The sequence below is a fragment of the Talpa europaea genome (genome assembly GCF_964194135.1).
Source record: "Talpa europaea genome assembly, chromosome: 14".
Classification (NCBI taxonomy): Eukaryota; Metazoa; Chordata; class Mammalia; order Eulipotyphla; family Talpidae; genus Talpa; species Talpa europaea.
The window spans coordinates 23567879-23591968 of NC_140082.1; the positions used below are offsets into that span (position 1 = coordinate 23567879).

At 40.8% G+C, this 24090-nt stretch overlaps 1 protein-coding gene across 1 annotated transcript in view; it reads right to left on the reverse strand.

The window, feature by feature from the left end:
- Window positions 1-13055: 13055 nt before the first annotated feature.
- Window positions 13056-24090, reverse strand: part of MLLT10 (MLLT10 histone lysine methyltransferase DOT1L cofactor) — a gene marked incomplete at both ends in the record, with an annotated part of 193663 nt that continues 182628 nt past the window's right edge. The window contains 6 exons of the mRNA XM_084254011.1: window positions 13056-13100; window positions 16520-16729; window positions 21619-21715; window positions 22781-23142; window positions 23281-23369; window positions 23787-23975. Coding sequence (XP_084110137.1) covers window positions 13056-13100; window positions 16520-16729; window positions 21619-21715; window positions 22781-23142; window positions 23281-23369; window positions 23787-23975 — 992 coding nt within the window. The remainder of the gene's footprint in view (window positions 13101-16519; window positions 16730-21618; window positions 21716-22780; window positions 23143-23280; window positions 23370-23786; window positions 23976-24090) is intronic.

Here is a 24090-nt window from a genome sequence, read left to right on the forward strand (position 1 = left end):
GGGCATTTCCAGGTCTGCTCTCACAGGACCCTCGTCGGTTCAGATGACCAGCGGGGGCGCAGCCTTCCAGCTTCCTGCAGCGCCCAGTTCCCTTGGGAATGCCCTTGGGAATGCAAAAAAATAAACCAAGGCGCTCCCTGCCCCTCCTCAAATCCTGCACAGAAGTTTCATCTCCCACCTGCAGCTCCACTCCCCCTGCCCGAGGGCCTCGCTTCAGCCTCTCCTCCTCCCTTCCCCCCACCAGTGACTTCATGCCCTGCATTCACCTGACAAGGATCAGTCCTCCGGCTCTGGGGCCCTTGGCCTAAACGACCCTCTGCTCTGGCCCTGAGTCCTGGGGCGTCTGTAATGTCCAAAAACCTGCCTCTCTGGGTCACGCTGAGAAAGAAGAAATCAGAAGTCACTCTCAGAGACTGAAAAGCAAGACAAAGCATGAAGATTCTTAGTCCCTCTGCTCCCCACATCTCCACTTGGTTAAAATAGCCCCTGCTTTTTCCGACTATGTAGTCATCACCCTGAAATCTGCCTTCAAAATCTCCATCCTCCTAACCAGCAGTTCCGTTCGCTGCCCAGCACTGCTTCTCCGTACCAGCACACCCTCGGCACCAGCACACCCTCGGCACCAGCACACCCTCGGCACCAGCACACCCCCCATACCAGCACACCCCCCATACCAGCACACCCCCGCTGGGGCCGTGGTGGGGAGCCAGGCCCTGTGCGCCCCGGAGAGGGCAGGCAAAGGGCAGCAATGGCTTCTGATTGGGAACGGGCCAAGTTCAACTTGGCCCACTGCCAGGTCTCTGCTTCCAGTTACCTGATGTGCCTGGGATAGACCTGGGTCTCTTAAGATCACAGGTCAAGAAACACGTCGTTTGGTTTTGCTGGAGTGGACAGCGTGGAGTGGACTTGAGCCAGGAGCCGAGCTGGACATAGGGCTGAGGCCAGAATCGGGGGACCTTGTCTGCCAGGCTCATTGGAGAGTAATCCCATCTACCTGCTCCTCCATAGTGGATGTGGGGTTAAGGGCCTCATCTTATCTGGGATTTTCATGAAGAACTTCCTACTTCCGGATAGCGCTCTGACTTACACCAGTTCACTTTGGCAGCTGAGTGGTTGCTCAGCCTCTCCGCGCCCCCATTTCCTCATTGTAAAGTGGGGAAAGTAGAACATACCTCACAGGTTTGTATGAGACTGAATGAGTCGAGGTGTGTCCCGAGCCCCGCGCCTGCTCCACTGCCCTCCGAGCGGCCTGCTGGGCCGAACTCTCGCTTCCCAAAGTCGGCGGGGCAGCTGTCAGCCAGCCAGCAGGTGAACGTGGGTGCTACAATTTTAGCCAAAGTTTAAGATTGACCCAATCCAAAAGAAACCAGAAATATCTGGTGTTGGGAACAAAACCTGAAAATTGAATTCAAGCCGCTGGAAGCTGCTCATGAGACTTGAGATTTTCAGTGAACAGGATGCTCGTGAAGAGGCACCATGCAGTACAGGGGCCCGGGCTGCTCTTCATGGACCCTCATCTAGAAAATGTGCATTCGCCCTTCTGACGTCAACCCCTCCCTTCCCCTCTCATCTGCCTTTTCTCTAAACTTGCAGGCTTCATGCTTTGCTACCTTCCTCAACCTTCAATAATCTGACTGTCACAGTCACTAACTACTGAAACGGCCTTCTAGAAGGATTTCAATAACCTTATTTTTTTTGCAAACCCACAACACCTTTTTTTAAAAAGATTTATTTATTTATTTTATACATAAGAACTGAGGTACAGTCAGAAGCGCGAGAGGGTGAGAGAATTCACCAGAGCCAGAGCGGGGAGCAGAACAGGCAGACGGAGCGAAGACACTGCTGAGGGGAGCAGCGGGTGAGGCAGGAGAGGTCTACTGCACCATGTAGGGTTCTCCCTGGCCGGCGGGGATCGAACCAGCGCTGCAGAGGCTGCGGACAGCTTCACAGCGCGGCACTCAACCACTGCACCACCGGGGAGGCCCCCACAACACTCTTCTGACCTCACAATCTGGGACCATTTAGTACCTTTTGAAACCTCACCCCAGAACCTCACCTCGTCCACAGTGCGATGATCTGCCTCACTTCACAGCCCTGTCACGGCCTGTCTTGTCTTTTCTCCTCCCCTAATTCCCAGAGACCCTTTCAAGGACATTTAGGGAGTTCTTGCTGTGACAAGCAGTCTGGTGAAATGCACGCCATCCCCCTTCCACCACCTGCACCTGTCAGTCTGTCCTGAGATGGTGTCTAGAGAAGGCCTTGGTACTAATGCTGGCTTTTTCCGCAATTTCCTGCTAATGGAAGCTTTCAAGCTTTGGACCCAAGAAACTGATCAGAACCTACCCTTTCCGGGTGAAGAGTGCATTTTCATACAAAGACGATGTAACTGAATCTTGTCATCTAGAATCTGAAAGTTTCTGACTTGGGTAAACTGCCCATTGGCCCAGAAAATTACTAAGTTATAGCAAAAATAAATTGCTAAAATCTTGCAAGTATTTGTCACTTTTTATGCGAGAAAAGCAGGCCACAAAATTAGGTGTATGCGAGGATTTAACTCTTTGGGAAAGTACATGAGAAAAAACATACATCATTAAAGGTGTCTGCTTAATAGGAAAAAATGCCAGAAGGATGATGGGTAATAGGGAGGTTTCATTGCTTTTTTTCTAGTTCTCAAATTTTTGGAAAAATTTTCATCAATTTATGGTTTGAAAAACCTGCTCGTACTGGTGCCTCCCAGTGTAACAAGCACCTGAGGTAACAGACCCTTCAATCCCTGACAGCGTCTACATGTGGCCCTGGGACTCCAGGCCCACCCAGGCAGGGAGACTGGAGAGGCTGACAGGGAGAGGGCACAAGTGTGAGGACTTGTAGAATTCCGCTCTGCAAACGAAGGGGGCCTGGACTGTGAGTGGTCACAAGCACAGACACTCACATTTCACAGACAGCCTCGCTGTGCTTCCAGCGCTCTGCCTTCCAGTTAGGTGCCAGTGTGACAGAGAAGCCTCTTCCCCATGCCAGCATCAAGGTGAGGAATGAGACTAGAAGTGGCGTTAACAGTTGGCACATAAAATTACTTTAAAAATATAACAGGGCCTCCCTGGTGGCACAAGGGTTAAAGACACAGTGCTATCAAGCTATCGCCAGCCTCTGCAGCATGTTTGATCCCCAGCTGGCCAGGGAGCTACCCACATGGCACAGCAGACCTCTCCTGTCTGTCCCGCTGCTCCCCTCAGCAGTGTGTTTCAGTCAGTCTGCCTGTTCTGTTGCCCACTCTGTCTCTGGTGAATCCTCTCACCACCACCCCCAGTTCTTGTATGCATAAATATTTTTTAAATATTAAAAAAATATATTACAGCTTCTGTATGAAAATGTATTAAAACTGGATTGTGGTAATCATTATCTAATCTAAAAAGTTTCTGAAAGTCATAGGATTTATATATTCTCAAGTGAGCTTGTTTTAGGCAAGCTATACCTTAATGAAGCTGCTTAAAGTTGCATCATTTTCCAGTGTTTACAAGAGTTCACAACTATTTCATTTCGAAAGACGAGGTTTACTTTATAGCAGTAAACCAGAAGAGGCTGTCATCCTTGCATGTATCATTTTCAATAAGTAAACTAAGAAAGTAACGTTAGTTTCCATCAGAGTTCTAAAAGTCAAAAGGAAAGTTCATTTCCTACTTTTAAAAGCAAAATTACATTTCATTGTAAGTCTCCTTTTGCCCATAATTCCAAGAGCCTCTTATGTCTGCTTGGAGGCGAGTCCAGTTACAGCGGTCACCTTTCTTCTACCTGGTTGAAAGACTGCTTAAGAAGACAACTTGCACCTTGCTTTTCTTGGCACTCATTCCCAGTGTTTGCTCCTGCCCCACGACACTGACGTCACACACACCCAGGAACTAACGCACAGAAGTCTGGACAGGAACCAGCAGAGAGAAACCCATTCCCTGCAGAGAGCCCTTTTCCAAGCCAGGGTCAGTGCCCAGCGGAGCAGCAGCTCCTCACAAACCAGCAACAACAGGGACCCAGAAGAACAGGTGTCTCATGGCAAGAGGGAGGAAGGTACACAGAGCACCAATTAAGTTAGAAAACTATAAAACCTGTGTAGTTTCACCAAGATGCTGATACAAATAAACAGCCAAGACTAGTGACATATTTTTAAGAAACAAAAAAACCTGCATAGCAGGTAATATATTGTTTAGAGCAGATTACTTGGGGAGGGTGAACTGACAACTGACGAAGGAGTTAATCACGTCATCTGTGAATTAAATACTTTCCATTTGTGTATAAAAAAGGAAATCTCTCCAGAACCTAAAATTCACTCCTGAATAAAGTTAAAAGCCTAGAACCAGTTTTCCTTGTTTATTCTTCATTACTAGAAGCAAATTACACAGATCAGCATATAATGATGCAATTAAGTCTGGGATAAAGTCTGAGCATGCGCAAAGCACCACAGGTGATTCTGATCAGACCAAGATCCTGGAGCCACTAAATAGATTTGGATCTCCCATTTAAGTACCTCTCTGATTAAAGCTGACTGCAAAAACAAGAGGAGTTTCACCTTTACATAGGATGAATACTACTTTATTAACATGCTCATTAATGATCATATCTGGACTTTTCCTTTTACTGCCACTGTGATTATTTTCTTCTTGCATCATGGCAATTTTCAGAGTGTGCGCCTCTCTTATCTAATGATTATCTAAGCTCTGAACACAGGGTTGGCTCTGCACAGAGCTCTGTATATTGTACTGAGTCTACTCATGAGCAAAGCTTAGATGAAATTACAGTGATGTTCAAAGCACAAAGCACACCCAGACGGCTGGAGTCCACTGACATGCAAGGCACCCGTGGTCCAGAGCTCCGTCCTCTCCAAACGAAACCAGCGCAGAGACATCACCACCAAGACGGCGGTATGTTGCTCCTGACTTGCTCCTCTCCCAAGAACAACAAACAACTATGTATGGACCGAGAAACTCCTAGAACATGTGGGCGAGGCTGAAGCACTCCATACCCCACACAGAAGTAGACAGACCACATCAGAAGGGGCAGAAGAGTGACTGCAAGCTGACTGCGCTGCCCCTCACCCAGGCTGGCACAGCACCACACTGAGAGCTGTTTGCTAGAGGACTCCTCCCGAGGGGAGAGCCCACGGTGGGCATCCAGCTCCTCCACACTGTTCTCATTTCATGGGGTTTGTTTCAGAGTTCTAAGAGTCCAGACGAAAGCAGTCCCTACTTAAAGTAAAAATTACATTTCATTGTAAGTCCTTCTTTGCCCATAATTCCAAAGACCTCGTATGGAGGCTCTAATGGAGGAACCTGCAGGAATTGACCACAAGGAATCGAATATTGATGGCGAAAAGCACTCAGATCCTCGCAGAAAGAATCCCTACCTGCAGCATCCAAGTAGCGGTTTCAACTGGCAGCTTTGCTCTCCTTGTGAGCCGAGGTGGGGCAGCCTGACCAGGGAACTCAGTCAGATGCAGGTCAGTCCTGGAGTTGGTCTGACCCTTTCAAGCAGAGAAGCTGGTTGACAGCTGCGCCCACTGCTTAATGTAGTTCTCAGCTTCACCTGACCAGAAAGATTGACTGGGAACACCTGGGAGGCTGTTTGGAGCTGGTCTGCCCAGGCAAGGGAGCTCATTTATAGCACCACAACTGCTGAGTACAGCCTCCATCCCTAACTGACCAGAAGGCCTGGCTGGAACACCTAGAAAGCCGCATAGCCCAGCAACAGCTGAGCAGAGTCTGGTAAGCAAAGCTGTTCATTTATAGAACAAAGCCATTGGATGCTTTTAGTCAGGGAAGTAGGAGTTGCTGGTTGGCTTGAGTCAAGACTATAAGAGCCTTGAGTTTGAAGCTGGTTCTGCTGCCCCAACCAGGCAAGGAAACTAATTCATAGCCCTTCCCCTATCTGAATACAGTGCTTCAGCCCACCCAGTCAGAGAATCTAAGCAGAGGATATATGGCAAACTATGTAGTGCATCCAACAACACTGCTTACTGTGGTACTTAAACAGAAAGCATAGACCATGGTTTTCCCTATTTGTAGAACAAAACTGGTTGTCCAGCCTGGCAGAGAATTCAGTGGGGTCCCCAAATATTGTGTAGGCCCTGGGTTCTGTTCTACTGTCCCAATAGGGCGGGGAAGCTAGCTCAGTCTATCTTACTGAGCACAGTATCCAGGCCAAAGTGTTTAGTACATGTGACCAGAAAACCTAGGCAACTGTGGAACCCATCCTATAGCCTCACTTGAGAAGAGAATCAAACAGTTTACGCCAACAGCTTTTTTTTTTTAAAGATTTATTTATGCATACAAGAGCTGGGGTACAGGCCAGAGCTGTGGGGGGCGAGAGGGCTCACCGGAGACAGAGCGGGGAACAGAACAGGCAGATTGACTAAAATACACTGCTGAGGGGAGCAGCAGGCCAGACAGGACAGGTCTGCTGCGCCATGTGGGTAGCTCCCTGGCCGGCCAGGGCTCGAACTCGTGCTGAAGAGGCTGCTGATAGCTTCAACAGTGTTGTGCTTAATCCCTTGCGCCACCAGGGAGGCCCTCACACCAACAGCCTTAACTAGCCCCATCTCTCCCTCCTCCCACCACCACCCTCAGGTCTTGGACAGTAGCTTCATCCAAAAACAGGCTCTGATATCAAGCCTCACCTGTTCAAGGATGTTACTAGCATATATGACATGTCCAGTGAACCAAACTGAGCTGACTGGTAAAGAACTGTCTCTGACAAAACAAATCTTGAAGTCTACAAGAGGAGACAGATTTCTCTCAAATGCACAGGTATCAATGTAAGAAATCAAGTATCACAAAAAATCACTTGAATGACACCAACAATGATAACTAATAATATTTTAATAAATGGGGCCTCCATGGTGATGCAAAGGGTTAAGACACAATCTATGAAGCAGTACACAGCAGCTACTGCAGCATGAGTTCGATTCCCCAGCAGGGAGCTGACCCACATGGCACAGCAGACCTCTCCTGACTTGCCTGCTGCTCCCCTCAGCAGTGTATTTCAGTTAGTCCGTCTGTTCTGCTTCCCACTTGTCTCTGGTGAATCCTCAATCCCCCCGCATCTCTGGCCTGTACCCCAGTTCTTGTATGCATAAATAAATAAATCTTAAAAAAATACTTTAATAACTAATCCAAAAGAAAGAGATCTATAAACTGTCAAATAATTAAGACTAATTCTCTTAAGGAATATTAACGAGGGCCTCCCTGATGGCACAGGGGTTAAAATCTTAGGACTACCAAGCTATCACCAGCCACTGCAGCATGAGTTCAATCCCCAGGTAGGGAGCTAGCCCACACAGCACAGCAGACCTCTCCTGTTTCACCGGCTGCTCCCCTCAGCAGTGTATTTCAGTGGCTCTGCCTATTTTGCTCCCCACTCAGTCTCTGGCGAATCCTCTACCCCTGTTACCTCTGGTCTGTATCCCACTTCTTGTATGCGTAAATAAATAAAATCAATCTTTAAAAATAAAAAGGAATATTCATGAATTACAAAAACACACAACTAGGTGATACCAGGAAAATAAAATGAGTTCAACAAAGTTAACAGAAAACCTGAAAAGAAAGAAATCCTGGAGTTGGAAATACAAAGACTGAACTGAAGAACTCAACAGAGACAATGAAAAGTACATTCAACTATGCAGAAAAAAGAAGTGACATTTGAAACTATCTAGTCAGGTGAGCAAATGAAAAGGAAATGAGACTATGAGGAAAACATATGGAATTTAAAGGATACAATCAAAAGGAACATATCTGCATTATGGAAATTCCAGAAGAAGAAGAAAATGTGACAACAGTAAATTTAAAATAATGACAGAAAATTTTCCTAACCTGTGGAAATGTATGTTCAAATACACAAGGATCAAAGCACTCAAATTAGGTTGAACTTAAACAGGGCAATACTGATAAACATCACAATTAAACTACCAAAGTTGATTAATTTTGAAAGCAGCAGAAGGAAAGAGGAAAAAAAATAAAAGTAGGAAAAATAACCATACAACTATTATTGGATGATATAAAAAATAGGCAAACTGTAACTTCAATAACCTAAAATGTGAAGGAGAGAAGTAAAAGCATGAAGTTTAGGTATGCAACCAATGTTATCTATTTCTGATAGGGTGCTGTAATTTTAAGATATTTTATGTAAGCCTCATTGTAACTACCAACGGAAAGTCCACAGTAATTACACGAAAGAACATGACAAGGAAGACAAAGCATATTGATACCAAGACATTAAAACAGAAGACAGCAGAATAAGAAACAAGAACAATGGATCTATCAAACACCACCCCCACCAAAAAAGGGGACAAAATACCAAGTTCTTACATAACAATAATTACTTTAAATTTAAATGGATTAAATTCTCCAATCAAGGGAGAGATAATGGTTGAGTGGATAAATGAGACCCAAACATACGCTGCTTACAAAAGACTCATGTTAGCCTGAAACACATACATACTGAGAAAATTTCCAGAAAATGGTAACAAAAAATAATAGGGAGAGTTGTTTGTATCAGACAAAATAGACATTAAACTAAAAATCATAAAGAGGGGTCTCCCTGGTGGCGCAGGCAGTTGAGCACCGCAATGTGAAGCTGTTGGCAGCCTCTGCCGCGCGGGTTTGATCCCGGCTGGCGAGAATCCCCCATGGTGTGGCAGACCTCTCCTGTCTCGCCAGCTGCTCCCCTCAGCAGTGTGTTTCGTCAGTCTGCCTGTTCTGTTCCCCACTCTGGCTCTGGTGAATCCTCTCACCCTCCCGCGCTTCTGGCCTGTACCCCAGCACTTGTATAAATAAAATAAATCTTAAAAAAAAAAATAAAAAATCATAGAGACAAACATAATTATATGATAAAGGAGTCATTCCATTAAAAAGATCTAACAATTATATTTATGTACCCAATATCAGAGCACCTAAATACATAAAGCAAAAAGTAGAAATTAACAGCAATACAATAATAACTGGGGGTTTTAATACCCTACTCTCAACAATGCATAGATCATCCAGACATGAAATCAGTAAGAAAACAGTGAATTTGAATACCACTAGATACCCAACAGATCCAATACACAAATAGAAATTTCTGCCCAACAAAAGCAGAATATACCTTCTATTCAAATGCACATAGAACATTTTCTAAGATAGACAATATGTTAGGCCATAAAACAAACCTTTGCAAATTCAAGAAGTCTGAAATTATACCAAGTCAGATATTCTCATCACACAGATACAAACTTAAAAAACAATCAGAAACAGGAGAAAAACTGGAAAAATCATAAATACATGGTAATTAAACAATACTCTTCTAAACAGCCAATGGCTCAAGGAAGAAATTAAAGGGGACATGAAAAAAGTAATTTGAGACGACTGAAAATGGAAACACATTTAAGCAAAACACAAATACACCAAAATTTAAGGGATCCAACAGGAGCATTCTAAAAGGGATACTTTAGAATAGCAATAAATGTTTACATTAAAAAACAAGTCTACATTAAGATGTCAAATATATTATCTAACTCTACACCTCAATTAACTAGAAGAAAATAACTGAACCCAAAGTTAGCAGGAGGAAATAATAAAGATTAGAACAGAAATAAGTGAAATAGAACAACAGAAAAGGTTAAGAAAACTGAGTTGGTTCTCTGAAAATGTAAATAAAACTAGCAAAACTGTATTATTAACCAAGAATAAAATACCTAAATCAACAAAACTGAGGGCCTCCCTGTTGGCGCAAGGGGTTAAGCACAGCACTATGAAGCTATCCACAGCCTATGCAGCATGAATTAGATCCCCGGGCGGCCAGGGAGCCATCCACATGGCACAGCAGACCTCCCCTGTCTCGCCCGCTGCTCCCCTCAGCAGTGTATTTCAGTCAGTCTGCCTGTTCTTTTCCCCACTCTGTCTCTGGTGAATCCTCTCCCCTCCTGCACCTTTAGCCCGTACCCCAGTTCTTGTATGCATAAATAAGTAAATCTTTAAAAAAAAAAAATGAGAGAGGAGACACTACAACTGATATCACATAAATTCAAAGGATCAAAAAAAGCTACTGTGAACTATACACCAACAAACTGGACAATGTAGAAAAACGGAGTAATTTTTGGAAGCATACAACCTATCAAGACTAAATGAAAGGGCCTCCTGGTGGTGCAAGGGTTAAAGTGTCAGCCCTATTAAGCAATCACTAGCCACTGGGGCACAAGCCAGTGAGCCCAAAGATCTGAAGCAGTCACCTTTGCAGGATCTTCAACAGCATCTTTGTTAAGCTCAACGTGGTTTCAGTTAACATGCTGAAAATTGTGGAACCATACATTGCATCAATATCAAAACCTTAAGTCAGTAAATGGATTGATCTATAAGCACGGTTATGGAAAAATCTACAAGAGTTGAATTGCTCTAACAGAAAATGCATTGATTGCTAAAAATCTATAAGAAGTGAATTGCTCTAACAGAAAATGCATTGATTGCTAGATCTCTTCGTAGATATGGCATCATTTGCATGGAGGATCTGCTTCATGAAATCTATGCTGTTAGAGAATGCTTCAAAGAGGCAAACAACTTCCTGTGACCCTACAAATTATCTTTTTGACAAGGTGGAATGAAGAAGAAAACCACCCGTTTTGCAGAAGGTGAAGATGCTGGCAGCAGGAGGAACCACATCAACAGCTTAGGATGAACTAAGGTGCTACCATGATTGTTTTTGTGTTCTGGTCAGTTTAATAAACAGTAACAGCTTTCAAGTTGGAAAAAAAAAATTTAAAAAAAGGAAATCCTGCTACTTGTGAGAACTTGGATAGACCTTAATTAAGGGCATTATGCAAAGGAAGTAAGTCAGAGAAAGACAAAAAGTGCATGATTTCACTATTTATGAAGATTTAAGATTTATAGAATCTTAAAGGAAAAAAAAAGGCTTAGAAAAGGGGATCAGATTTGTGGTTAACAGAGTTGTAGGGTAGGGGTATGTGTTTGGGGGAGAAGGGAGAGGAGCACAAGGGAGAGGCAGTGCAGGATTGGAGGGAGGTCATCAAAAATAGCAACTTCCAGTTGTAAGATAAACTAGTTCTAGAGATGTAATGTACAACGTAATGAATACAGTTAACACTGCTATGAGATATATTTGAAAGTAAATCCTAGGAGTTTTCTTTGTAAGGAAAAACTTATTTTTTTAATTCTTTTTTTTTTTGATGTGTGTATCTATATGAGATTGTAGATATTACCTAAATGTACTGTGGTAATCATTTCACAATAAATGTATGTCAAATTATGCTGTACAACTTTTACTTATACATTCTTGTATATCAATTATAGCTCAGTAAAATGGGAGAAAAAAAGAATAGCACAGAGCTATAAACATCATTAAATTTTATTAACAAAAACTTTGTACATATCTTTAATACATGTGGAATTTTACATCTAGGTAAAATAACAACACATTCAAAATTTACCATTTATACAAATTGTTACAGAATAACAACCAGTGGGTTAATAAGTAAAATAAACCACACTGATTTTTTTACTTATCTACAAAAGATTTGACTTTCTTTAAAATTCCCCTGAACATATAAAAATAAATTAATTTTACTTTTCAATTAAATCTACCAATTAGAAATATTACAAATCAAAATATCAATGTTATCTTATGAATTTTTCACAATACAAAACAGATTCACAAAACTTTATTTACAGAAATGAGGTAAGAACTGTGCAATGTTTAACCAAGAGACATATTGCAGAATTAACATGTTCTTCCAGCTAAGTACACAGTGGAGGTCTAATTACAGCTGAGTTTTTTCCACTAATAATTCACACATTTAAAAACAGTCCAATGATTACAAGCCCCAATTGTTTAATTTATCCTCTGCCAGACTGTCACGCCAGGAGTGGGGTGCCCAAGGAGGGCTGTAATACAGGTTTCACCTGTTTCAGGAACTGCAATAGTTGTTTTTGTTTTGTTTGTTTTAAATCATTGTTAATAATGGGAAGTTATTTAAATTAAAAAAAATTCAAATCCAACTCATTTTCTTGTGACTCATTAGTGGACAAATACCCAGGTAATAGTTTTGCCTGAGCTATCTACAGTGGCATAGAAAGATTTTAATAAAAGGCAGAACCATGGGGAAGGCTGCTGGTGCAAGACTGACAGACTATTTCTACTACTTACAGGGATAGTGCAAGCTCAGCTGTCCAGAGCCATTTCAACACAACAGAGGTACTTAACAGGCACTTGATTAAGGCCAAACCCTACCAGCAGTTTCCAGAGTGGCCCCTCTTTCTGAAAGAAGTCTTTCACTTTGAATTGATCTGGTTCCCCCAGCAGCCATTGGAACTCACTTAACTCAAAGTTTCTTTAAAATATGAGTAGGTCTTAACACTAAAAAAACACAGCAAAAGAAAATTATCTTTAGCATAAGCAGACATTACCATCCTAACTTGATTACCAAACTTGGTCAAATACCATTAGAAAGGAAATTTTTATAACAAAGATTGCCAAGTCCCAGTTGATGACCTATTTATTTGCAATATTTAACCAATAAAAACTCCAGCAGCAGAAATGGACAGTTCCTTAAAATGTCAGACTTGACTCAGAGCAAGCATACTATAACCCAAACAAAAGATCCTATTTCATATTCGAACTTGCACAATAAAATCAGATAGTTTGTAAGTGGAGTAAGTCTTTAGTTTTGCTATTTCTCTCTTCAATTTGTAACAAATTTTGTTGTGTACCAACTATATTAAATTTCTCTTAGTTTGATAAACTCATTGCAGGTAAATTTTTTCATTGACAAAAGTTACTAAATTTTCTTCCAAAGTTCAAAAAACCTGGGTGAGGGAAAGGGATATGGGAATTCCATTTCAGTGCAACAGAGCAACAAGAAAATTAATCAAAGCCTTACAAGAATGTCCTTGTGGCAATTAATTCTTTGTTGTGCAGTTAGTTTCTTGTTGCGTCTCTTCATAGGTGTAGTAAGGAGACTGCAACAGCAGCCAGAAGAAGTGCTACAACAGCAGGATAAGCAATTTTTAGATGTTTCCCAATTGTCAACTTTTCTCTTGAGCTACAGGCCCAGTTTTATCACTAAGTCTCTGCAATTAAAACAAAATCAGACATGTTAGCTCATCAGTATTTGGCCCACACTTGAGTTTACTACTCTACTAACTGAAATTATAACTGAGATAATGTGTACATATGGCTTTTTGTTTTTTCTTCTACAAGTCAGCATGGCTACTTTTAAGCACAATACATGAATTATACTGGTAAACATTAACAGTTACTCTAAAAACATTAACTTCAGCAGTATACAAACAAGACATGCCATTATGAGGGACAGAACCCAAAGAAATGAATGTAGAAATCATCCCTGGGGCCCCCCTGGAGGCATAGGGGTTAATTCACTGCTACGGCAGCGTTTGATCCGTGGCCAGGGAGCTAACCCACATAAGGTACAGCACACCTTCCCTGTCTCAACGGCTGCTCCCCTTGGCACCTCTGGTCTAAACCTCATTTCTTCTATGCAAAAATAAAATCTTTTTAAAAAAAAAAAAAAAAGGGAAAAAAGAAATCATCCCCCAATCTACTTAATCTACTTTCCCACAGAATTTTTTTTTTAAAGATTTGTTTTTATTTATGCATACAAGAACTGGGGTATAGCCAGAGGTGTGGTGATGGGGGGGTAAAAGGATTCACCAGAGACAGACTGGGGAGCAGAATAGGCAGATCTACTGAAATATATTGCTGAGGGGAGCAGCAGGCAAGCCAGGGGAGGTCTGCTGCGTTGTGTGGGTTGCTCCCTGGCCAGGGATTGAAGCTGCCCACAGCCTGATAGCGCTGAGACTTTAACCCCTGTGTTACCAGGGAGGCCCCTGAATGTGAATTTTTTAATGGACTAAGGTGAATATGGTTTCTGATCCCATATTTGCTATCTGTCCTTGGAGCTCCTTTTACTAATCCTCAAAAAATGAACTTACAGGGCCTCCCTGGTGGCACAGCGGTTGAGCGCTGGGTTGAGAAGCTGCCCGCAGCCTCTGCAGCGCCGTTTGATCCCCGGCTGCTCCCCGGCCTCCGGAGGAGGGTCCCACATGGCTCGCAGACCTCTCCTGCTGCCCGCTGCTCCCCTCAGCAGTGTACTTCGGTCCTTCTGCCTGCTCTGCTCCCCACTCTGGCTCTGGTGAATTCTCTCACCCTCCTGCTCTTCTGACTGTACCCAGTGCTTGTATAAATAAATAAAAATAAATCTTAAAAAAAAAAAAAGTCTTAAAAAAAAATGAACTTACAAACCTATTACTATTTTTTTTTAATAGAGGCATGTTTTATTTAATTATTTGTTTGTTTATACATGCACTGGGCACAGTCAGAAGCGCGGGAGGGTGAGAGAATTCACCAGAGCCAGAGCAGGGAGCAGAACAGGCAGAAGGACCGAAGTACACTGCTGAGGGGAGCAGCGGGCGGCAGGAGAGGTCTGCGCGCCATGTGGGACCCTCCTCCGGTGGTCGGGGAGCAGCCGGGGATCAAACCGGTGCCTCAGAGGCCACGGGCAGCCTCGCAACCCAGCGCTCAACCGCTATGCCACCGGGGAGGCCCCCTATTACTATTTTAAAGACTGAACCTATACATACCATTGTATCTAACAAAGACATCTGCATGTAGCAGTATATTAATAAATACTGTCAGCCTTACTTTTGTCCATTGTTTATTTCATATTAATTATTATTGTGGTGTTCCCATTAAAATTGCATTTCATACTATATAGAAAAAGTTAGCTTGTAGTTAATTTTCATTTTAAAACATTTGAAGAGGGGCCTCCCTGGTGCCTCAAGGGTTAAGACGCAACCTTTAAAGCAATCCGCAGCCACTGCAGCACAAGTTCGATTCCCAGCCAGCCATGGGGCAACCCACATGGCGCAGCAGACCTCTCCTGACTAGCCTGTTGCTCCCCTCAGCAGTGTGCTTCGGTCCATCTGCCTGTTCTGTTCCCCACTCTGTCTCTGGTGAGTCCTCTCACTGCTCGCACCTCTGGCCTGTTCCCCCAGCTTTTGTATGCATAAATAAGTAAATCTTTAAAAAAAATTTTTTTGAAGAGGAAAAATGACACATAAAAAAGTTTAAATTAATATAGAATCACTGAAGTTTCTTGAGTGAGCAAAACACTGGCAAGATAAGTAGGTTTCTTATAGTGAAAGTATTCACAAATTAAGAAGTTGAAAATGGGAAAACAAAAAGCACTGAAGAGTTAATGAAAAAAACAACACAATAATCCTATATTTTGAAATAATTTTTGTTACTAAACCCAAAAGTTTCTAAAGACTCAGAAAAGCACAGTAAGCAGTAAGCTTTCACAGTAATGGGAAATAGCAAAATCTGTGACTTTTAACACTTTATTTGCCAAGTCTCCCAACTCATTCTTTCCCTTCTTCCTTTTCCTGATATCCAGTCTCCATTCTACATTCCAAAATCCTTCCTCCAACAGGGTTCTGCCCTGAACTGTAATTTAGGGGAAACATTTATATTCCAATAAAGTTGACCTAATTGAAAGGGAAAATTAATAGAAATAGCCTTAAAATGTGTGGCATTACATACATACTTTGTGTGTGTTTAGGTACATACACACACACACACACACACACACACAATACTGTTCCTGTATTCAGAGTAAGATGCCATCATTTAAATGAAATTAATAATTTAAATTCCATTACAAATATGATATGGCTTACTTTTTTTTAAGAGTAATCTGGTAGAATAATTTGAGTATCCAAAATTTATGTATCAGTGTTTTTATAAATATAATTCCACCTTAAAAGCACCTCAAAGCAAAATAATAATATTCTTAAATAATCTAAATCAGATCTATAATTAAATATTTTCAGAAAGCACCAACTACTGTCTTTTGATTGGACTGTCCCTCACCATTTGCAGTAACTAAAACATACTTTCATTTTGAAAATTGCTGAATTATAAAATGACCTTCAAAACTTATATATAAATTCAAACTGATACTTAGGGGATATATAAATTGGCTTAGGTCCTCTGTGTCTATAACTCACACCTACTGGAACAATTGGCTTTAAGAAGAAATTATCTGAGGCCTCCCCGGTGGCGCAGCGGTTGAGCGCTGGGTTGCGAAGCTGCCCGCAGCCTCTGTGGCGCCGGTTCGATCCCTGGCTACTCCCCGGCCACCGGAGGAGGGTCCCACATGGCGCGCAGACCTCTCCCACTGCCCACTGCTCCCCTCAGCAGTGTACTTCGGTCCTTCTGCCTGATCTGCCCCCCCGCTCTGGCTCTGGTGAATTCTCTCACCCTCCCGTGCTTCTGACTGTACCCAGTGCATGTATAAACAAAACAAACAAACAAACAAATAAATAAGTAAGTAAAAAACATGCCTCTATAAAAAAAAAAAGAAGAAATTATCTGGAGAATAATATATTAAACGAGAGAATCATGTCTGACTGATCAATAAAATGTCTTTTTATTATTTCACTATATGTAACAAAGCAAAGATACTTACTGTTACTTTCTGACTTGCACTATCACCATGGATGGTGAGGAATGGGTTGGTGGTAGCTGGATGAAGTGGTGGTGCCTGAGTACCTGCAAGCAGGTTGTTTATGGGTATTTGCGTTGGCCCAGGGATCTGCAGCTGCTGAAGTTCAGGTTGGTGGTGTTGCTGGTGGTGATGTTGTTGCATTAACTGATAGAGAAGGGCCTGATGTTGTTCCTTAGGTAAAAATATGTGGGAAAATATGAGTTCCCAGTCACAGAATTCAGCAGTCTATAAAGTTCGACCTTCCTATTTTCTTTCTTACTTTAATAATAGACATTAAGTTACCTTCATACTACTAAGAAAGGAAATAAGTAGCTCATCTGGGGGAAAAAAAGCTGTATTAGATAATAACTGTCTACTATAAAATGTCAAAATCATCACTGAATGACATTTTTTTTTAAAGGGCAAACAAACGTAGGAGACGGCTATTCAAATTAGGTTATCTATGACAATAAAGGAGAAAAGCAACTTAGAGAAGTGATAAATTATCTGTATTTGACAGAAATGTCTATGTAGTGAAATCCTTCTTATAATTCTGGGAAGCCCAAAATAACTTTCAATGTTTTCTTTTATGCCATTAGAAAAAGTGCTTTCTTACTGTAGTTATGAGACTATTCTTTACAGCAAGTATATAATTTATTTCCTGATGCTTACTATGCGCCAGGTGCTGTTGTTAAGATATATATTTTGTACTTGAGTACATTAATGGGGGGAAAAAACCCTGCCCTATGTAGCTTACTCTGGTGGGGGATGGAGGGTGAAGGGTGACAAACAAAATGTTGGGATATGATTACTGCCAAGAGTCAGGGAAAAAGAGTAGTGAGAGAGATTGTGGCAGGATAGGGTCATCTAAAACAGACTGGTTAGGGGCCTCCCCGGTGGCGCAGGGGTTGAGTACTGGGCTGCGAAGCTGCCCACAGCCTCTGCAGCACCCGTTCAATCCCTGGCCACCAGGGAGGGCTCCACATGGCACGCAAACTTCTCCTGCCGCACCCACTGCTCCCCTCAGCAGTGTACTTCGTCAGTCTGCCTGTTCTGTTCCCTGCTCTGGCTCTGGTGAATTCTCTCACCCTCCCGCGCTTCTGACTGTACCCAGTGCCTGTATAAATAAATCTTGAGAGAGAGAGAGAGAGAGAGAGAGAGAGAGAGAGAGAGACCCTTGTTCTAAAAAAAAAAAAAAAAAAAAAAAGACTGGTTAGGAAGGTTATCATCTGGACAAAGACTTGGGGGGAGGAGGGGAATTTGCTATGTGGATATGGTAGGGTGTACTATGCTGACGGAACAGCTGAAGCTAAGGAGCTGTAAGAGCATGCCCAGTATGATCAGGAACAGTAAAGAAATCCACAGGGCTGTAATCCATTAGTGAGCAAGCAGGAGGAGAGAAAGGTATGTGGGCCTCAGAGAGGTAAGCTATGAACACTTTGACTTTTACTTAAATTATTACACAAAGTCAGTGGAAAGTCTTGAGTGGGATATTTAGGGCAGGGGTGACACAACCTGACTGAGTACTTCCCAGGAGTCAGCGTGCAGCACTAGAGAGAAGAGAAGGAGGATGGCTGCCAGGGTTTAGCTGATGCAGCTAAAAGGAATGAGTTGCTGTCATGTGAGGTCAGGAAAACTACATATGGAGGTTTGTTCTGGAAGGTCAGTGGTTCAGTTTTAGACATGTTATGCTAGAAATGTCTAGTAAGGTATCCAAGTGGAAATACTGAGTAAGCAGCTGGATACAGGCGTTTGAAATTCCAGAGAAAGGCCTGGAGCTGGAGATGTAAGTATCTGCACATAGAGGGTATTTAAAGCTATGCCCCTGGAGGAGATCACTGAATTCTAGAGAACTCTAAAGTTAAGAGGACAAGGAGCAGAGGGGGTCTCAAAAAAGGAGGTTAAAAAGGAATGACAAGTTTAGGTAGGAAGAAAGAAAGGATAATGTGGTCCTGGACTCTAAAAAACATAACTGTCTTGAGGACAAGGGAGTATCAACTCTGTCAAATGCTGTTGCCTGGTTAGGTAAGATGAGGGAGAACTGACTACTAGATTGAGCAATATGAAGGCCATCTGGAAGGACAGAGCAGGCGGAGGAGAAGTGTAGTGGTTGGTGGGGGAAACAGAGTCAAGCAAATTTCTCTTGGAAGAAATCAATATGCCTTATAATAAAATTCTTGTCTCTGTAAAGTTCTATGCTTATAAATGAAATAACTTTACAACCTTGGCTGATGGAAGAGTATAGAGTTCAAAGCCCTTCGGTCCTTATGGTCTCTTAAGCAACCATTTGTGTTTAAAACTCTTGAAGTAATCATGTTGTAATATATGCTATTACAGCAAAGTAAAATCTAAATAAGCACCCCAAACAAACTGAGCTCTAATATTTCATATTAAGATGAAGTGAAAACAAGATAAAATTTTAGTGTAAGCATTTAAGAATTTATACTCAATCTACTTCATACCACTGTAAGAACACTAACAGTGAAAATGATGATCCAGAGTCAAAATAAATATTTTATATTTTTTCACTATAGCAAGAAAGTAGATAGGTATATTTTAGAAAGAAATTATGAACAAAGATTGAAACTTCTGAGTTAATTAAATAGTGCATCTCCAACAGCCCAACTCAATGAGGTGTGGTAAGGAAAAGGAGCTGGAGAAAAGTCACAATACCACAATAACTTGATCTCACTTTAAATTTATACCTATGAGGGCCACCTAGGACCACCTCTTCAATCAACCACAATTCCACATTTGTCTTTTTTCTCAACTTCTCCAAGATACCATTACGTATCTCTTTTTTTTATCCTACAACCTGGTTACCAATACCCTTATGTCCCCTGCTTCACTCTGCTGATGACTTTACTTACAATTCTACGATAAGAAACTTTGAAACATTAAAAGCAGGCTTCTTCAACCCCCTATTATAAAGTTCACCTGTAGCTGCTCTGCCTGCCTATTACAATGGGAACATTGTTCTCCAATCCTCTCCCTTTCTAAGAACTTTGTCCCCTGGTCTTCCTTCCTGTACCAGACTTTTCCCATCAATACACACACATTCTGTAATATTAAAAATGGATAGAAACCACTCCATTAGACTTGCTCTCTTCTGTTCGCTGCCTACTGTTTTTCTTAAGCAGTAAAACGTCTTCAGTTGCCTATACTCCATCTTCACATTCTTTTTCCATTTTCTTTTGAACCACTCAATGAGGTTTTACTTCTCACCAAAACCCTCATTTGTCCAAAAAACCTCTAGGCAGTCAAATTTCATGATCAATTCTTATTTGTCCTACTTTAACATTTTACACTGCTGAGTCCTTTCCCTTTCATAAAACATTTTCTGCATGTGGACCCTAGGACAGTACTTTGTTTTTCTCTTAACTCACTTCCCTCTTCCACATACAAATATCCTTTTCTACAGACAGTTCCTGAGTTATGATTTTTCAACTTTACGATGGTACAAACGCTTTATGAATCCAATAGAAACCATACTACGAATGTTGATCTCTTCCCAGGCTGGCAATATTTGCATGACACTGTCTTGTGATGCTGGGCAATGACAGCAAAGCACAGCTCCCCAAGTTGCCACACCACCACAAGTGGAAACAACTGACACTCCACAGTCTCCTGTGCTGACAGCATTTCCTACTTACACTATTTTCAGCTTACACTGGGTCTATGAGGACATAATCCCACTATGCGATGGGGAAGCTCGGTAACTCATCTCCTTTTCCAGGATGGCCAGAGCTCAGTCCTCAGACATCAGTCTTCATTCCCTACTGATGTCATCGAACCTTGTGAATGTAAACATCATACATGCAGCAATGACTGTAAATTTATACTTCCAACTGCAACTTTGGTCTCTAAAATTCCTCTAACTGCTTAGCCCATATATCACACATGACATCTAAACAGACATCTCAAAAATACCTGTGTTCTCTCCAAAATAGGTTGTTCCTCCTTTCTTTCAAATCTCAATAAAGATCAACATCCAGTTGTTTAGGACTCTTTCCTTTCTCTTTAATGTTCAACAAACAAGTCTTGTTGGTTCTGTCTTCAGAATGTACAATCCCGGACATTTTCACCAACATGGCATGTTATTTTAAGACACCAGTATCTCTACTTGTTACTTTTCCAACAGCCCCATTTCTACTTTTGCACCATATCCTCTCCCAGTACACACAAGACTGTTCTCCATACAGCCACTAATCTTTCAAAAATGTAAATTATCATCTCACTGTTCTACTCAGAACTCTCCAGTCAATTCTTTAAAATAATCCTGAAAGAAAAGTGAGGATTATGAAACAAGATTTAAATTATTAAATCTAGGTGATTAGTATACTCTACTTTCTGCGTGTATAGTAACACTTGAAAATGTCCGTAACAGGAAGGTTTAAAACAAACATCACCAATGGCTTTTCACCATGCTTTGATAAATCTAAATACTTGCCAAACAAGGCCACACCCTACCTGTCTGCCTTCTCTCCTCTACACTAGCCTCCCTCAACCTGTATGCCGGCCTTCTTTCTAGTCTACAAAACATAAACACATGCCAAGTTGAGGTGTTTTAAAACTGCTGCTCTCTCTACCACAAAAGTGCTCTCTATTGCCCACATGTCAAAAAGTCAAGCTCCAACAGGTCTGTGTTCAAAAGTTACCTACTCCAAGAGGCTGGACCATCACATCTAAAATGGCCCAAATGGCCCTTAGCATGCTGTTCTCTATTCCCTTTAACCCGATTTATTGTTCTTCTCAGTACTTATCAGTACACCAAAGTACCTAAATTTATTGTCCATCTCCCCTATCAAAACAAAGCTGCATTCTGAAAACAGACTTAATTCTTGTTCAACATTATTATCATCAGAATCTACAACAGTACCACAGCACATATCCTACTATTTGTAAATGAAACAGTACAAGGTTACTACAGGTACACCAAATGTCAAGACAAACTATTTTTGGATTATGCATCCTATGAGGTTATTTCATGAAGTGGGCAATCTAGACCCACAGTGAGTATCTATTATAGTTTAGATCATTTGCCCCTAAAAAATTAAGTATTATCAAAAGTAATAACTTACTGGTGTGAGCTGTTGAGAATTTAACAACTGCTGAAACTGTTGTTGATGAAGAAATATTTGTCTTTGCTGGTCAGAAAGTAATCCTAGTCCTGAGGCACTGAAAAATGATTAAAATTCTTACTTTCTGCTACATACCTTTAATGTTTTCTTTAAAGTAAAAAGAGTAACTTTTCAATCTGATGTTTAATAAGTCAACAAATCAAGTTTTTAATAAAACATTTTGAAAACAATAATGTACAAGTTTTTTCTGTGTGTGTGTAAGCGTGTGTGCATGCATGTAGCTAAACAAGAATTCACATTGTCAAGAAACATTTTGGTTTTTTTTCTCTTTATTGTAAACCAAGCAAATGCTATCTTGTGGAATAGAAATTTGCATGTATTTATAACATGCATATGTAATAATTTATTTTTAATTACTCAAGGAAAATTAACCCACACTAAGTAACCTATATTTAAAACAAAGAAAGAATACAAACATACTACTAAATGATTTGATCTAACCTTTTTTAATGATCCCAATGGTCAATAAAATTAAGCACCAATGAAAAGAGAGCCAGAAGAAATAGTTTACTAGTATCCACTGCAAATCCAGTTAAACTGATTTATTCCTCAAAGGTATGTTTAATAACAACATGGCTTTAGTCCCCTTATTTTGAACAGACATTCAAATGAAATTTCAGTACAATGAAACAGTGTCACTCCCTAGATATTCAAGATAAGTATTTAACCTTTGTCCATATAAAAATCTTGATTACAAAGTTAACAAAAAATTACATAGCTGAATTTTAAGAAACCATTGTTCATATATGATCTTCATTACAATATTACTCTTCCTCAGAACTTATGATACATGAAAGCAATATACAAGGGAGTAAGAAAAATTAGCAGTTAAAAATAGACATCACAGATCAAGACTGAAAATTTCAGCACAGAATATATGTAAAGCTTTTTACTAAAAGTGATTTAATTTTGTTTTAATATGAATTACTTAAGTTTCAAAAATAAATGGCTCTCGATATAATATACTTGGTTTAAAAATTTGGTGACTTTATTTTCTTAGAGTAGACCTACAAGGAACACACTAAAAATCCCAATTGTGAACGCATGGATACACTGATATTATGCTGCACTGAAAACCACAAAATATATTTAAGTTTCTTACCTGTTAGTCAGTGTGGCTGGCATTGGATGTGTTGCATTAGGTGGTACTGTTGTGTGGGTGAGGGGGGTAGGGTTCTGGGATATTGTGACAGGAGTCTGAATAACCCCATTTAAAGCTCCTACAATGCCATTAATTGCCAGTTGGTTACCTGGCAAAGCTCCAATTATTCCACCCACTCCAGGCACTGCAGGAATGGTGGATGTTACAGTCTGCATTCCACTAGCCAATGCCCCCACTGTCACACCATTGACCTGCTGAACTCCACTAACGCCTGAGCCCTGCTGAGCTGGACTCTGCCCAGCAGGAGGTGGAGTAGAAAGAGCTGATGAGCTGCTGGTGCTTTGTCCACTGGAGGTTAAGTCCTAAGGTAAGCAAGAATAGAAACTTAAGTTGCAAAGAACACAGGAAAACTGTTTAAAATGAATTTAAACCATTTAATGTCATATATACTATTGTTAATAAGTAAAACACAAAAATGAAGCTAACCACACCAAGATTACCTGATTTAACACAGGAAGAGAATTATCAGGTAAAAAGCTGTTTCCTAGATGAGGGCTCTTACTGCTATTCAAGGAATCAGTAGTAGGAGCTAGAATAATAAAAGACAAAAAAGAAACCTATTTACCCTGTTGAATCACACTGTAAAATTAAAGGCTCATATAAAAGCTTATCCTGAAGCTTACATTAAAAACACTTAAATAATATTAAGTTTTGCTATTCCTAAGGCCAGTTGAAATAGGAAAATCTTTATCTCTACAGAATATGATGGCTTTAAGTCAATAAAGACATTATACATTTAAATAAATTATATCATTAAATTATATACTACATATAAGTTAAAACAAATTCAAGTTGATCCAACAGAATTCTTTATTCTTTTCAAAAATAACATCATTCCTTTTTCCATGTCTTTGTATAATAGATGATCATTCTTATTCACTTATTGTGAAAAAGATATTCCAAGTCTACCCTACTTTCTTCAGATACTTAATATTTTCATACTTACCAGTCTGTGCTGAAAATGAGTGCATTTGATGAGATGGGCTAGGATTTGTTGTTATTGTTGGAAAAGGCACTGAAAGCTGTGCATTTAATAACTGAAGGCGTTCCTTTTTGGCAGTCAAGTTTTTAATCTGTTCCTCTAGTCTTCGATTTTCAACTTGAAGTTGGTGTAATGACTTAAGCATTCCTAAAACTAGCAAACATTTGGTGTGATTTTTAATAAAGAGAAATTCACAAATAGGACACAGTATTTTACTGGTATAAGTGTCAAAAACTTAAGAAGTAAGATGAAATAGAAAAGCAGAAAT